The sequence below is a fragment of the Prinia subflava genome, chromosome 4 (genome assembly GCF_021018805.1).
Source record: "Prinia subflava isolate CZ2003 ecotype Zambia chromosome 4, Cam_Psub_1.2, whole genome shotgun sequence".
NCBI classification, from domain to species: Eukaryota; Metazoa; Chordata; class Aves; order Passeriformes; family Cisticolidae; genus Prinia; species Prinia subflava.
Window position 1 is genome coordinate 31,258,229 of NC_086250.1, and position 13,456 is coordinate 31,271,684.

The window sequence follows — 13,456 nt, forward strand, 5'->3', positions numbered from 1 at the left end:
GTGCTGTTTACTCCTAACGTAATTTATATGCTAGATGTGTGCTTGTACCAGAGTACCTGCTTGTGTAGGTGTTGGAATTTAGTAGTGGGAAGTGAAGTGAATTGGAATAACACAGTTATATAGATGGAAAAATGCAAATAAATTTCTCAGAATAAATATGTTTTAAACATTAGGTCTATGGAACAATCTTTTAATTTATAGTAGTAGTAAATATTTCTTCTTTGTTTGCTGTGCTTCTTTTCTCAGATGAAAACTCAAGAGATAGAACTGGCACTAGAAGAAGTTGAAAAAGCTGGTGAAGAGCAAGCCAGATGTGGTAAGCAAGCTTTTTTATACTGTTCCTAAATGATTTTTTAAATGTGTTTTTTAGATTTTTGTCCTTGCTTTTTTATGGCTTTTTTTAAGGTTTAGAAAACTGGACAAAATACCAACTGCTCCAGAGTTAATTGCTTCAATGGAGCCCAATATTTAAAGTCTAAGGTTAACTATTGTTATTTTATGTGGTTTTTAACTTATTGGGTAATTTGCTATATCTGTTCTATTTTAACAGAAAATAATTTTAAAACCAAGCTGATGAAACTTCAAAATGAATTAGAGGTATGTTTTAAAATTTTGTTAGGGTATAGAGTGCTCTGGTGGGGTCTTTTAATTATTTTATTTTAGAGTAGTATTTAGTCTTGTAAAGTGATGAAATAGCCCTACATTTTAGCAAATGCTTTTTATTGTTTTTTTGAATATGCACCAGTCTTAGGTGAATAATTACTTGACTATTTTACACTTGAAAAATCCCATTTATTTTAGTCTTAGTGTCTGCTTTTTTTTTTTTAATTCTTTCTACTTTGAATGTCTGCTATATTTATAATGTTATTTTAATGCTCATAAGATGGCACAAAAATCTGCTGGTGGTCGTGATACTCGGTTTTTGCGTGATGAGATCCACCAACTAGAAAAACAATTGGAACAAAAAGAGAGACAGTTAACAGATACAGAAAAAGAGTTGGAAAAGGAGAAGAAAGTGAATGAACAGGTAAGAAGGATTTGAGCTTGACATCTCTAGAAGCTGTTCTGTCAAATATTTTGAAAAATTGATATTCTGAAAAAAGCATCTGAAATGAAAAAAATAAGAAACCACTAGTGAAATAGGATTGCTGTGCATTTGTTTTCTTTTTTGCTTCTGGAGTTCTTTGTGGTGTCAGTGATGCATATAAAGGTTTTCTGTCTTGTAGCTTACTCTTCGAATTGAAGATGCTGAAAATGAAAACATCAGATTCAGGAGAGAGGTTAGCAAAATTATTGCTAATTTACTCTATTTTCAACTTTTTAAATAAATATATTACTGTATGTATTTATAATTTTTGGTGTTATGTTTCATTTTGGAACATTTCCTGTTTACTAATGCAAGGTAAATATGTAGCACATCTGCTCCAATGAAACATAGTTAACTGAAATCAGGAAGTCTTTACATTTCAATCTCATAGTCCTGCTGTGCATTAGCTTGGCCTGGATTTGAGATTTTGAATTTTTAGCATTTTTCTTGAATATTTATTGCCAAGTAGATTTGTTTAATTATTGTCCTAGGGCAAAACCTTGATAATCATTTGTCAATTTATACCCATACAAAAAATACACATACATGTGTCAAAATACACATACATACAAAAATGTATGTATGTGTACGTATGCATATGTATCTATGTATAACAAAAGCTGGCTTATTTTGTCTCTATGTTGATTAATATTTAGTCTTCCAAAAGCAAAGCTAATTTCTAATATTTTTCATGCTTTGTTCTCTTGGTCTTGTTTTCTCCTTTTTAATGTGAAGAAAAAGCACGTAAAGAAAAAGGTGAGGCTTCTAAGACTTCTAAAAGCAGACTGTAGGAATTTGGATGGGTTTTGCGTGTCTTAGCTCTTTGTGTTAGCTTGCTAGAAACGCAACAACTTTGTCTTCAACTCTTAGAAATGGATTTAAGTTCAAATTGCTTTTTGTGCAGAATGAACAATTGCGTCAGGATGTAGTTGACTATCAGAGGCAAATAGATTCTCAAAAAGAAGCAATTCCATTACGAAGAGGAGAGGTGTCTGATTACTCATCACGGCTGTCCAAAAGAAGCTCTGAGCTTGTCCAGTATTTGGATGAAATTCAGGTAAAAATCTTTGCATTCTATTGAGTAGCTAGCAGAGTTCTACTGACTGTAGTGTCTCTCATGACACTATGTCAATCTACAGATAAAGCCATGTGGAGTAAGGGAATTCATAGTATGATAGGATTCTGTCATACATAAGTCTGCATCTATGAATTTGGCAGAGGTAATGAAGTTACTCACATGGAGAGAGATATTTCTTGTTTGCTGTTTGGATTTGTTGAAATTGATAAGCCAGAGTGGAAATACTGTATTCTATGCTAATTTCATGTAAGACTTTCAAGTTCTTATGCAGGTATTAAGCTAGGCACTTTTTAAAAGCAGTGTTTTCTTTATTTTTGCAGAATTTGACTGAAGCTAATGAGAAGTTAGAGATTCAAAACCAAGAAATGAGGAAAAACCTTGAGGAATCAGTGCAAGAAATGGAGAAGATGACTGATGAATATAGCAAAATGAAACTAATTGTGCAACAGTCTGATATTATTATTGATGAGTTGAGAAAAGAGACAGATCGATACAAATTTCAAGTAAGAGTTGACTCATTATTTAGTGTAATTTTTTTTAGGTTTCTACTCTGTTTTCGTATTTTAGCTTGAGTTAAAACCTTTTATCTATGCAGTTAAAACCACACACTCCTTTAAAGTACTGCTCTTTAAAAGTAGTGTGATCTTTGAATGTTGTACAGATTTTAAAATTTGACTGCAGATCACAAAATTTTTTTTTCTAGAATGTTAGTCATGCACTGTTCTCAAAAGTCGTTCTCTTGCTGTTGTAATAATAATCTGTTAAATATTATGTACTTGATTTAGTGTGTTTGTACATACATACTGGTTAGGCCCTAACCTTTTTGTAATGTGATGTTCATCCAAATGGCATGTCTAGGTTCAGGATCTTTCAGACCAGCTGAAAGCAAAGAATGAGGAAGATGATCCACTCATGGCAGCTGTAAATGCAAAAGTTGAAGAATGGAAGGTATTTTTTAGTACTTTTAAAATCCTTTTTAGGAATTGCTTCAAGTGCTCTGATGGTATTTTATCTTCTTTTCAGAAAATCTTAGCTTCAAAAGATGATGAACTCCTAGAGTATCAGCAAATGTTATTTAACTTGGAAGAGAAAATGAAAATGGTCCAACTTGATGTAGACAGAAACAGTGTACTGTCCCTTCAGCAGGTACAGTTCATATGAGACATTGCACACATAGAAATCACCTATAATTAAATGTTATTGACCAAATATATATTTAGTCTTTCACAGTTTGCAAATACGAAATGCTTAATTTTGAGAAGTATGAGACAGGTCGATTCATTTCACTGCAAAGTTAACTTAATAGACAATATTCAAAGGAAACCTCTCTGTATGTATGTATGTGTGACCTGAACTCCTAGTAGCTGGCTCTGGTACTTTCATACTGATCTTTTCTAAAGTAATTTTGATAAGCAGCTGTTTGGTTGTAGCTGATTAGGTGGCTGTAGAGGTTGCTTTTTGGGGGAGATTGAGGGAGGGAGGGGGCATTATTACCATGGCATTTTTGTGGAGATAAGCATGTATTTTAAGCAGACATTTAAAAATTAAATCAGGTTAATGCTCAGGCTTTTACTCAAAATGGACTGAGCTTGCTATCCTCCAATGGATGTTTATATTCTAAAGAGTAATATCTAGGTTTTTACAACTTTGCTAAGCTCTCTGCTTTTAGGTTTCAAATGTGGTTTTATTTGTAAGAAAGCCTGAAAGTTGTTTTTCAGAACACTGAATAAAGTGTCCAAAGAATAAAGTAAGGACCTTGAGATTTATACATTTTTTAATTACGTTATTATTATTTTACGTTTTATTGTTATTAATGCCTGTAACTTTTTTAAAGTCTCTTTATCTTTTACCACTTTTTTTACTCATAACATAAAAAATATTGTTAAGCTTTCTATGTTGTTTCTAAAGTTCGTGTACAAGTACAGAAATAGGATAGTATACATAGAACTCACTTCCACAGTCTGTGTGTACCCATAAATGTATATACATCCAAAACAAGATATGAATTGTTAAAATTTAGATGGCTTGCTGAAAGGCTGTGTGCAATTCACATGTCGTGTGATGGATTGTTAGTTCTTGCAATCTTGAACTTGGATCTCTCAGTCGTCAATGGCAATTGTTTATGAGGAAGCTGCAAGGAACCTGTATCATCTGAAGCTTTTCATTTAACATTGACAAACTCTGAGAGCACTGTTTCCATTTGAAATCATTATACTAAAATGCTGCTTATTTTTCTATGTTTGAGTGCTTTATTTTTACTTTCTTTTTTATTTTTCCTGCTTTGCATTTATATACCGAACTTCTAGATAATATCTGAACTCTCTGTTGTAAGTATAGTATATTTGATGTTCTATAAATTGTTTTGTATTAGCGACAGTAATTCCTTCATTTTGCATGTGGTATTCTGTATTGGTAGTTTGCCCGTCAGTAAAGAAGGACCCTTTAATGAAGTTTCTTTTTTTTTTTGCATGCCTAGGGTGTGCAAGAGCGAGATGCTCAGATAAGATTGCTTACTGAGCAAGTTGAACAGTATACAAAAGAAATGGAGAAAAATGCATTCATTATTGAGAAATTAAAAGAGGATCTCCAAAAAGATAAAGGTAACATGGCTGTTTTGTATTAATGTCAAAATCAGGAAAATCAGAAAACCACAAATTTACTGTACATCCTTTATTTTTTTAGGAAAAAAATAGGAACAGTAAAAAGAATAGGAAACAGGAAGAACAGGAAAAAATTGCAGTATTTGAGTAATTCTAGTCTCTAATCTTTTTTCTTAATTTTCTTTTATTAAACATTCATTTAGAGTTTAAATTTATCCAGATAACCTCAGTGGGTTTTACAGGTGATAAAATTATATCTGATCTGTAAAAGAGCATAACATACAAGGTCTCAGCTCCATCAGGAATTGAAAAACAATAATAGCATGCAATTCCAAATAAATTCTGATGTCCCTTCTGTGCACTCACTTATGAAAAATATTACTTGAAGCAAATGTTGGGGGCAAGAAAACCCCAACCTCTTATATGTAGTGTCTTTTAATGTCCTAATTCAAAAGAACAGGAAATGCAAATCTCCTGTATAATGTTTTCTGAAGTGTTTCTGTCTTGATTAATGGTAGATAGCAGGAATTCCTAGTTGAATTGTAAACATCCAGGTTTTTCTTTCCAGGTCACTCATCTCTTACTCAGCAGAACCAAATCGGGGATATGCAAGAAAAGTTAAAAATGCTAGAAGAGAGAACTATGGAGGCTGAGAAATCAGCAGAATTGGCAGAAGCACATGCTAGAGAAAAAGACAAAGAGCTTGTTGAGACTTTGAAAAGAATGAGAGACTATGAACTGGTAAACAATTTGTCAGAGTGGAGCGGGTATTAAGCATATTTTTAGGAGAGTGTTTTGTCCTCCCACATTTATTTAATTGTTCTAATTAAAAATTAAATAAATTACTTTGATGCCCTTCCCCTTCCTTCTTCCCTTCCCTATTGAACAGCAATCAAACATTCAAGATATGATTCTTCAAAGGATCATGTAGTTGGAAGACTCACTTTTGAGATATGCAGGCTCCTCTGTAGTTAAGGACCGATTTATAGGATCTACTTTTTATTTGGTAACTTTTTTCACTAAGCATAGTGCAGAAGAGTGATAGAGGTTGAAAAACATTTTTTCTTGTCTGTGTAATGATGAGAGAGAGATTCATGATCCATTTCAATAAGTCTTCTATCGGTTGTTTTGTTCTTACTTCCTGTGTGGGATGTTTACAGGGAATATATGGCTTGGAAGAAGCTGTTGCTGAAATCAAAGATTTAAGAAAGCAAGTCAAAGTACGAGAACATGAGATTGAGTCATTAATTAAGGAAATAAATAAACTTGAACTTAAAATAAATGACTTCCTTGATGAAAATGAAGAACTCAGAGAGCGCTTAGGTATGCTGTATCCAGTTCAAGTTCAATTATTTCTTTTGTAAAAATTGAAATAGGATTCTATAATGGAAATTTCTTTCTATACAAAATCACTGGAAATAATTTGTTATAGTCTGCTAATATTTCCAGGAAGTTTTAATTACTTTGGACAAACTGCATGAATGAACTCGGCTTACAGGTTCCTTTGACTGAAGGAAATAAGAGAATAGGTTCTCTACTCTTTCTTGCTTTGGTTCATCTTCGACCACACACTGCCTAATAAATTTAGTAATATAGTATTTGGAAACCACAGCATCCTGAAGTTGTAATGCTAGATGAAACACACAGAGAAAACTTCAGATACGCTTATTTTTAAATAGAAGAATTTAAACGTAAATACAGCTAATTTTGGGTGCCACTTTATTGCATTTTGGGTTTTGAGTAGCTGAGGTAAAATTCATCTTTCTTCTGCTCTTAATACATGGAGTATAAGATATGTGTTTGTTATATAGATAATTATGTATTTTTATAGATAGTTGAAATGTATTCAAGTATCAACAAATTCTTTTTTTATCTGTACTTCTCTAGTTAAGTTCTTCCATAAATTAACTGCATTAACTAACATTATTGTTCCTCCTTAATGAGTGTGAAATACTTCGTTTTAGGTCTTGAGCCGAAGACAATTATTGATTTAAATGAATTCAGAAACAGCAAAGCACTGAAGCAGCAGCAATATAGAGCTGAAAACCAAATTCTTTTGCAAGAGGTAAATGATAAACCCTATTTTTGTGTAAAAGCTATGTAATAAAAATATATTTGAACAAAATAAAATACTGATCTAAATATAATATCTGGGTAATAATATGCAGATTGAAAGACTAGAAGAGGAAAGAATTGAACTGAAAAAACACATTCGTAAGTTGGCTCAGGAGAAAGGAAGAAGAGTTGCAACAATAGGTAGGATGCTTTTAATATAAACTGTCCTTTGAAAAACGTTCTGTTTATACTTAAGCATGCACAGTATGTTTATAGTTAATTTAGCTATTTTATATTTACTTGTTTGTTTAAATTAAAAGGCTTAATTGCATTGCATTGAGTCTGTAGGAAGGGATGAGTGATTTTGGATTTCCTGATCTTACAGCCTTCTTGAGATCTTCTTGAGTTTTGATGACTTGTGATGCATCAGTGAGCATTCTGTTATTGCCTTCCAATAGGTGTAGGACGATCTCCCCAAAATTTCCAGTAAATCTACTTAATTCATGTGTTTCAAAATTTTTAAAATTTCAATTCCATGCCACTCAGGGTACCATAATGCTCAGATGGAAAGGGAGAGAACTAGAACTCAGACATAATAAATGGAGTGTATTCTTTTGATTGGAGACTAAGTAAAATTTCCTAATAATTTATTACTTTTACATCTACTTGCACTTAGGATTGGATGCTGATAGTATGCAGATGACTGATAGCTTTACTGAAGAGAAGGGAAGGAATACAAGGAAGTTGGATTTCATGAGCAGACATGACATTGCTGAAGTTGAAGCAAAGGTAGGTTCATAAAGCAAGTTTATGAAGATTTCTTGTATTTGTCTTTCAAAAATTAAAACAATCTGTTTTATAAATATATTTTTATACTTTTATACTTTTATTAACTGATTTTAAAAAATCCAAAATGAATAATTTGTAATAGTTTTTAGGAGTCTAGTGAATATTCTATATTTTTTTGTAAATACATCCTAGCAGCTCATGTAATGTGGAATGCAGAAACACAGATAGAGTAGCACCAGCTGAAATTCTGAAGACAGAGAAAAATATAGCCCAAAACAGAAAGGCTGTGGGAAATCTACTTAGAAGAACTTCTGGCATACATGAGAATTTAGATCACTTGGAAAAAGCAGAAATGCTTTTTCAGTTTATTTAGATTCTAAGCCTATGTGATAGAGTGGCAACTAGCAAAACACAAGTGTAATTTTGAAGCTGTTGGTGTTTTCATATCACTGGAGCTACAACTTACAACGCCTCACAGACATCTGGTTTGTACCAGACCACTATTCCAGCTACTGCATGACCCAAGAGTACATATTCTGCTATAACAGTTTTAAGGGATACCCTCATGTAACTATTTCAGCGAATCCATTTCTGTTCCTGTTTAGGCAGAAAATCAGTATGTGGATGGGGAAATTTTCATGAATATTTCAAATATTTCAAATTTGAAAAAGTCTGGGACTTAAACATTGAACTGCTAAAATTAGATTCTGCATATTTTTTTGTCTGGGAGAAACTTTATTGGTTTGCTTAATGTTTTTTGTTCTTTAGAATGAATATCTTGCAACTGAATTACGTGAGAGAGAGAGAGATTTGGAGAAGAACAGGACTGTAATGGCCAAATGTCAATCTAAGTGTAAGTTGCAGCCTGTCTAAAACTAGGGAATATTATCACGTACCTGTAGATAGTTTGCTTATGTAGTTGTTCTGTTTCTATAATTGTGATCATAAATATCTGACTTGTAAAAAAAATCTTACGTTTATTTTAGTGTCTATCTTCGTATGTATGTGTAAATATACATATATAGTGTTACCAAACCAGTGAAAATACATGAAACATAGTTTATAATACATTAAAATATTATCTCTCATGTTTTTCCTTCTTGATTCAGATCTAGTAAAGGCTTTAAGTGTGTGAGTAATCCCACTTGTAACAATTATAGATCTTGTGTAATTGTAGGACTTTTCTGGCTCAAAGGAAGTGTTGGGGAATTAGAGCCTCTTGCTTACATATATACGTCTATGTTAGCTGAGTGCACTGCTTGAAAACTCAGAAATAAAAATAATTCTAATTTCTTTGGACAAGAAGTTTATTTTTCCCCAGAGAATGTGAATTCTTAAAGTTCTTTTTGAATTTTAAAAATAGACTTGGTGGAACTACTCAAGTTTTTGCTGTTCACTCCTGGGTGTTCAGGATGATTAGCCATATTTTTTGAATGCAGAGAATGTCCTGACACGTTTGTTGCATTCTCTTTTAGTTTTCAGACTTCTTGTTTTGTGCTGGAAATTGAAATTTCATTGAGAAACTACAGGTGGTAGGAGTCTTGAGAGTCCTTGACAGCCACATAATTTAAATGCTCTTATTTTCTCATTCTGCATAAGGAATTCAGGCAATTCCTAGATACCTCATAGTTACACCCAGACGTTTCCAACACAGCCATGTTTCTGAACTGGTAAAAGTCAGGCTACTAAAAAAGTTTAAAGTGAAATAAACATTGAGGGCTGGAAGGTTCAGTGAAGTCAGTTGTGTTCCCATGAAGCATTTAATTATTTTTTCTTGATATTTCATTAGTAGGATAAACCTCCCAGATTTTCCTAGCAGTTCTTGATTTTAATTTCATAATTGGTTATGCCTGTGTATGTATAATATGAACATTCTTTTAATTTATCAAATCAACAAGTATAATGATGAAATGTCCTAGGAAACCTTAAATCATTTTTCAGTGCTTTCTAACAGATTTGCAACTTTTATCACAGTAAAAGAGTTGTCAGAAGAGAATAAACAACTTGAACAAGGAATGAAAGAAATATTGCAAGCCATCAAGGAAATGCAGAAGGATTCTAGTATGAAGGGAAGAGAAACAGCCTTAATAATCCCTAGTCTGGATCGCTTAGTTCATGTAAGTTTGCTTTCTAAATTATTTAGCTTTATAGGATTTACAGGGTTAAAATGGCATGCTTTTTGCTAATTTCGTGTAAACTTGAGGGTTCCAGTTTACTCTAAAGAATTAAAGCTTTTGTACACTTTTTCTTCGTTATGTTAATTAACTGTTACTGCATTAGGCAATGGAGTCAAAGAATTCAGATGGGATCTTTGACGCTAGAGTGCACTTGAAAGCCCAGGTTGACCAGCTTACAGGACAAAATGAGGAGTTGAGACAGGAGCTCAGAGAGACTCAGAAGGAGGCAACAAGTTTGTCTAATCAGCTGGCAAGTGCCAATGAAAAGGTATATAATTTATTTTATATAATTTATTTTCCAGGGAAGGAATGAAGAATGATATATTATCTTACAAGAAGCCAAATTTAAATGTGCCTTTTATGACAGCTCTGATGATGCAAAAAGATTTGCCAGAAACTAATCTTCTAGTATAGTGTTTTACATACTGTTAGAGAACCAGAGAACTTTCAAATTAAATGAAAAGGCAAAGATTTGTTTAGAAAAATCTGTCAAACAACCACTACAATAATTCTTTCCAAAACGTAATCTTACTAAAGGAGTAGGAATGCACTGTGGTTTAAACAATTTGGAATAAAACCATGATGATATATATAGTTGCCCTGATTGTTGGGGTAATCTGATAAATTTGGATGACTTTATTATGCATTTATTGATTTATGAAATCATAGCATTTTTAAAAGGCTATTTTGAGGAGTATTAGAATGTTGTAGAATATAAATGAAAATTAATTATGTTGTTAATAACAACTGATGTAGCAATATATTTTTCATCATTTTTTTAATCTAATAGGAAGAGCTACTTCTTTATGATAGTTTTGTGTCCTGTCTTTAGATTGAACAAATGAAAAATGAAATTTCCTTACTACATCAGTCAGAAGGTGCCAATATTGTCTTCCAAACAATGAATCTTCCAGAAGGAATGGCTCCGTCAAGTGTTAATACAATTAATTCTCTGAACGAATATTTAATACATCTTACACAGGTAAGTCATATATTCTTTGAAATAAAGAGTATTTATAACAGGTATCTAATTCCTCTAAAATCCAGTAATATGCTGTGTATGGACATGAGAGATCTCTCCAAAATTATTTGGTGTTCCAACATCTACTAAATTCTTTGGGATATTCTGTAATTTAAAGCTGTAGGTATTTTGTTGTGCTGTAAGCCTGAAAGGTAATCTGAATTTTGGATAGAAATTCAGATTTTTTTCTTTTAAATCTGGATTTTGATCTAAATATTTGCCCACTCTTCCTTCTACTTCCACAGTTGCACTCTTTCTATGAGAAATTCTCTCTTACTGCTGTCTGGATTCCACACCTGAGTCTACTTGAACAGTTTTTCCCTATAGAGCCAAGGTCTCTATTAATTTACTATATGAATTTTCATTCCATTATTTGTCAAAAATACATCAACAATTGTAAATAAAGGCATAAATACATTGAAACAGATTGCAGTGATTCCCATGGGAAGCATAGCAAACAGGCTATAGTAATGAGGAACTATTTCAGAATTGGAGTAAAAAAAAGTTAGCTTTTTATTATTATTAATTTATCTTTTTCTTTCTTCAATAATATTTTTAATCTTTCATTAGAGATTATTTTTTCAACTCTGTAGGTTTATATAGTAGAAGAGTATTTGAGAAAATGGGAAGAAAATGCCACTTGGCAGTTAGACATTCAGTTAGTATTCTTTGTGGGCTAGCTACAGTTTATAGTGTTTTGAACTACAAGGACTGTAATCTGCAGTGCAATTGTGCTCTATTTCTCATCAATTAATGTGAATGCTGAAGCTCATTGAATTTTTTTCATTAGTTGCTTCTAAAGAAAATGCATATTTCATATTCGTAGTTCATAGCAGGAGCATCTTTCATGAAAACCCAAAGGACTGCTATTTTGATTAAATTGCTATTTTCATGTTTAAAACCACATAACAAAATGTGATTTAAAATGTGATTTAAAACCACATTTAAAACTGCATTAATAATTTCTGTATTTTTATTTGGAAAATAATAATTAGGAGCTGGAAAATAAAGAGAAGTTACTTAAACAATTAGAAGATGGAGTAGAGGACTACAAGCGAAAATTTGCAGTAATTCGTCATCAACAAGGCTTGCTGTATAAAGAATATCAAAGGTATTGCTCTCTTTTCTGAATTATGAAAGTTCAATTATCTAAATATTTAACAGTCTTGAAACAAGATTAGCTGCTGTGCTGAAGTAGTTTGGTTAATGTTTTAAGTGCTGCTGTGTTTGGATATGGACTCCATACATTTTCTTTAGTCCTGTAAAGATTCAGAAAACTCCTACAAACCCATCTTCTGCTGGACTCTTCTCACGTTGCATATTTTATCATGAGGATTTCATTATGCTTTCTGCATCTGATATCTTGCATTTTACTAGAACCTGGTATGATGGACTCTGTAGCCTCATTTTTTTTTTTTTTTTGCTTTCATGTATGAGTTCTAATACGTTTTTGAGAGAGGAGAGGAGGGGAGGGGAAAAAAGCAAACTGCTGTCCAAATACAGTCAGAGATCTCTGAAAATTTCAAGTTGTCAGGATTTTGTAGCTGGCTTTCATTTGGACTCCTAGTTTTTTTATATGCTTCAGTGAACCTAAATTCCGTAAAATTATTCTTATGGTCAGAAAAATTAAAAAAGCATTTTCGTCTGTTGGGAGGATAGGGATGAATATGATGATTCGGATTTTTCAATTAACAAACTTAGTTGGATACTCACTGGATTGGACTGAACAGTTACCTGGATGGCTTCTGGAATAACGGTTTAACCTTTCAGGAACTTCTGTTTTTGAATCAATTTTGAATCAATTACATACCCAAACAATGTTATCTCTTTTTTAGGCATAAAGAGACAGCTTTTTTATTGAAGGCTGTAATGTACTGCCTCATTTACTGCTAGGTGAGATATATCCAATGACAGAGATAAAATGATGATTCAAGTGTATTTCTCTAAACCTGGTACAGATTGACGTTACAGGAGGAGATTCTTTGACTAGGCATCCAATTAAAAGTCACTTTCAAAGAATTTTCTTGAATTCTCCTCCATTTTACTCCATTATTTAAGAAACTTAGATACCTCTTTGAAGAGAAAATACCACTTCTAAAATACCTTTGCTGAAACTTTTTTTAAGCTAGCCTAAACTATCTATACTAGCCATATAGTCTGTAGGATCTTTCTTCTTAGACATGTATGAAAGATCATAGTTTTTTTGTTTTTCTCAAATAAATAAATAAAAATGGATAGAGGAGAGTAGTTTGGGCCAAAGTGAAGTTGAATAAGCTGGATCTTTTTGTGTTTTGGGTGTGGTTTTCACTGACATAACAAAACAAGGGTGGGAAGTGATGTCCTTTAAGCATCTGAAATAAAAAATGTAATAGAAGGAAAGATTTGCAAGCAAAAAAGTAGGAAAGTAGGCATATATATCTCTGCATTATAATATACATTTGAAGAACAAATAAGACACTGAAGAATTATTTTCATAACTTAACCAGCTGTAGGCCAAACAGAGGATATTGTTTTTCAGTAATCCATCTATAATTTATCATGTGCTTTTCAAATTATATTACTGCTAAAAGTAAGTACTTTGGTTTGCAATATTTCAGAATTGCTGTTGAAGTAACAGTTTTAAAAATAGTCAGGTCTTTCATTATAATA

General features: G+C 32.4%; 1 protein-coding gene across 4 annotated transcripts in view; it reads left to right on the plus strand.

Moving 5' to 3' along the window:
* Nucleotides 1-13,456, plus strand: part of CEP290 (centrosomal protein 290) — a 53,084-nt gene that overhangs the window by 3,312 nt on the left and 36,316 nt on the right. For all 4 annotated transcript variants that reach the window (XM_063396368.1, XM_063396366.1, XM_063396369.1 and 1 more), the window contains exons 5-23: nucleotides 247-316; nucleotides 551-597; nucleotides 884-1,027; nucleotides 1,227-1,280; nucleotides 1,992-2,144; nucleotides 2,486-2,668; nucleotides 3,024-3,113; nucleotides 3,189-3,311; nucleotides 4,642-4,765; nucleotides 5,334-5,506; nucleotides 5,926-6,088; nucleotides 6,730-6,830; nucleotides 6,934-7,021; nucleotides 7,497-7,609; nucleotides 8,378-8,462; nucleotides 9,584-9,726; nucleotides 9,890-10,054; nucleotides 10,619-10,768; nucleotides 11,803-11,918. In XM_063396368.1, the coding sequence (XP_063252438.1) occupies nucleotides 247-316; nucleotides 551-597; nucleotides 884-1,027; nucleotides 1,227-1,280; nucleotides 1,992-2,144; nucleotides 2,486-2,668; nucleotides 3,024-3,113; nucleotides 3,189-3,311; nucleotides 4,642-4,765; nucleotides 5,334-5,506; nucleotides 5,926-6,088; nucleotides 6,730-6,830; nucleotides 6,934-7,021; nucleotides 7,497-7,609; nucleotides 8,378-8,462; nucleotides 9,584-9,726; nucleotides 9,890-10,054; nucleotides 10,619-10,768; nucleotides 11,803-11,918 (2,285 nt within the window). The remainder of the gene's footprint in view (nucleotides 1-246; nucleotides 317-550; nucleotides 598-883; nucleotides 1,028-1,226; nucleotides 1,281-1,991; nucleotides 2,145-2,485; nucleotides 2,669-3,023; nucleotides 3,114-3,188; nucleotides 3,312-4,641; nucleotides 4,766-5,333; nucleotides 5,507-5,925; nucleotides 6,089-6,729; nucleotides 6,831-6,933; nucleotides 7,022-7,496; nucleotides 7,610-8,377; nucleotides 8,463-9,583; nucleotides 9,727-9,889; nucleotides 10,055-10,618; nucleotides 10,769-11,802; nucleotides 11,919-13,456) is intronic.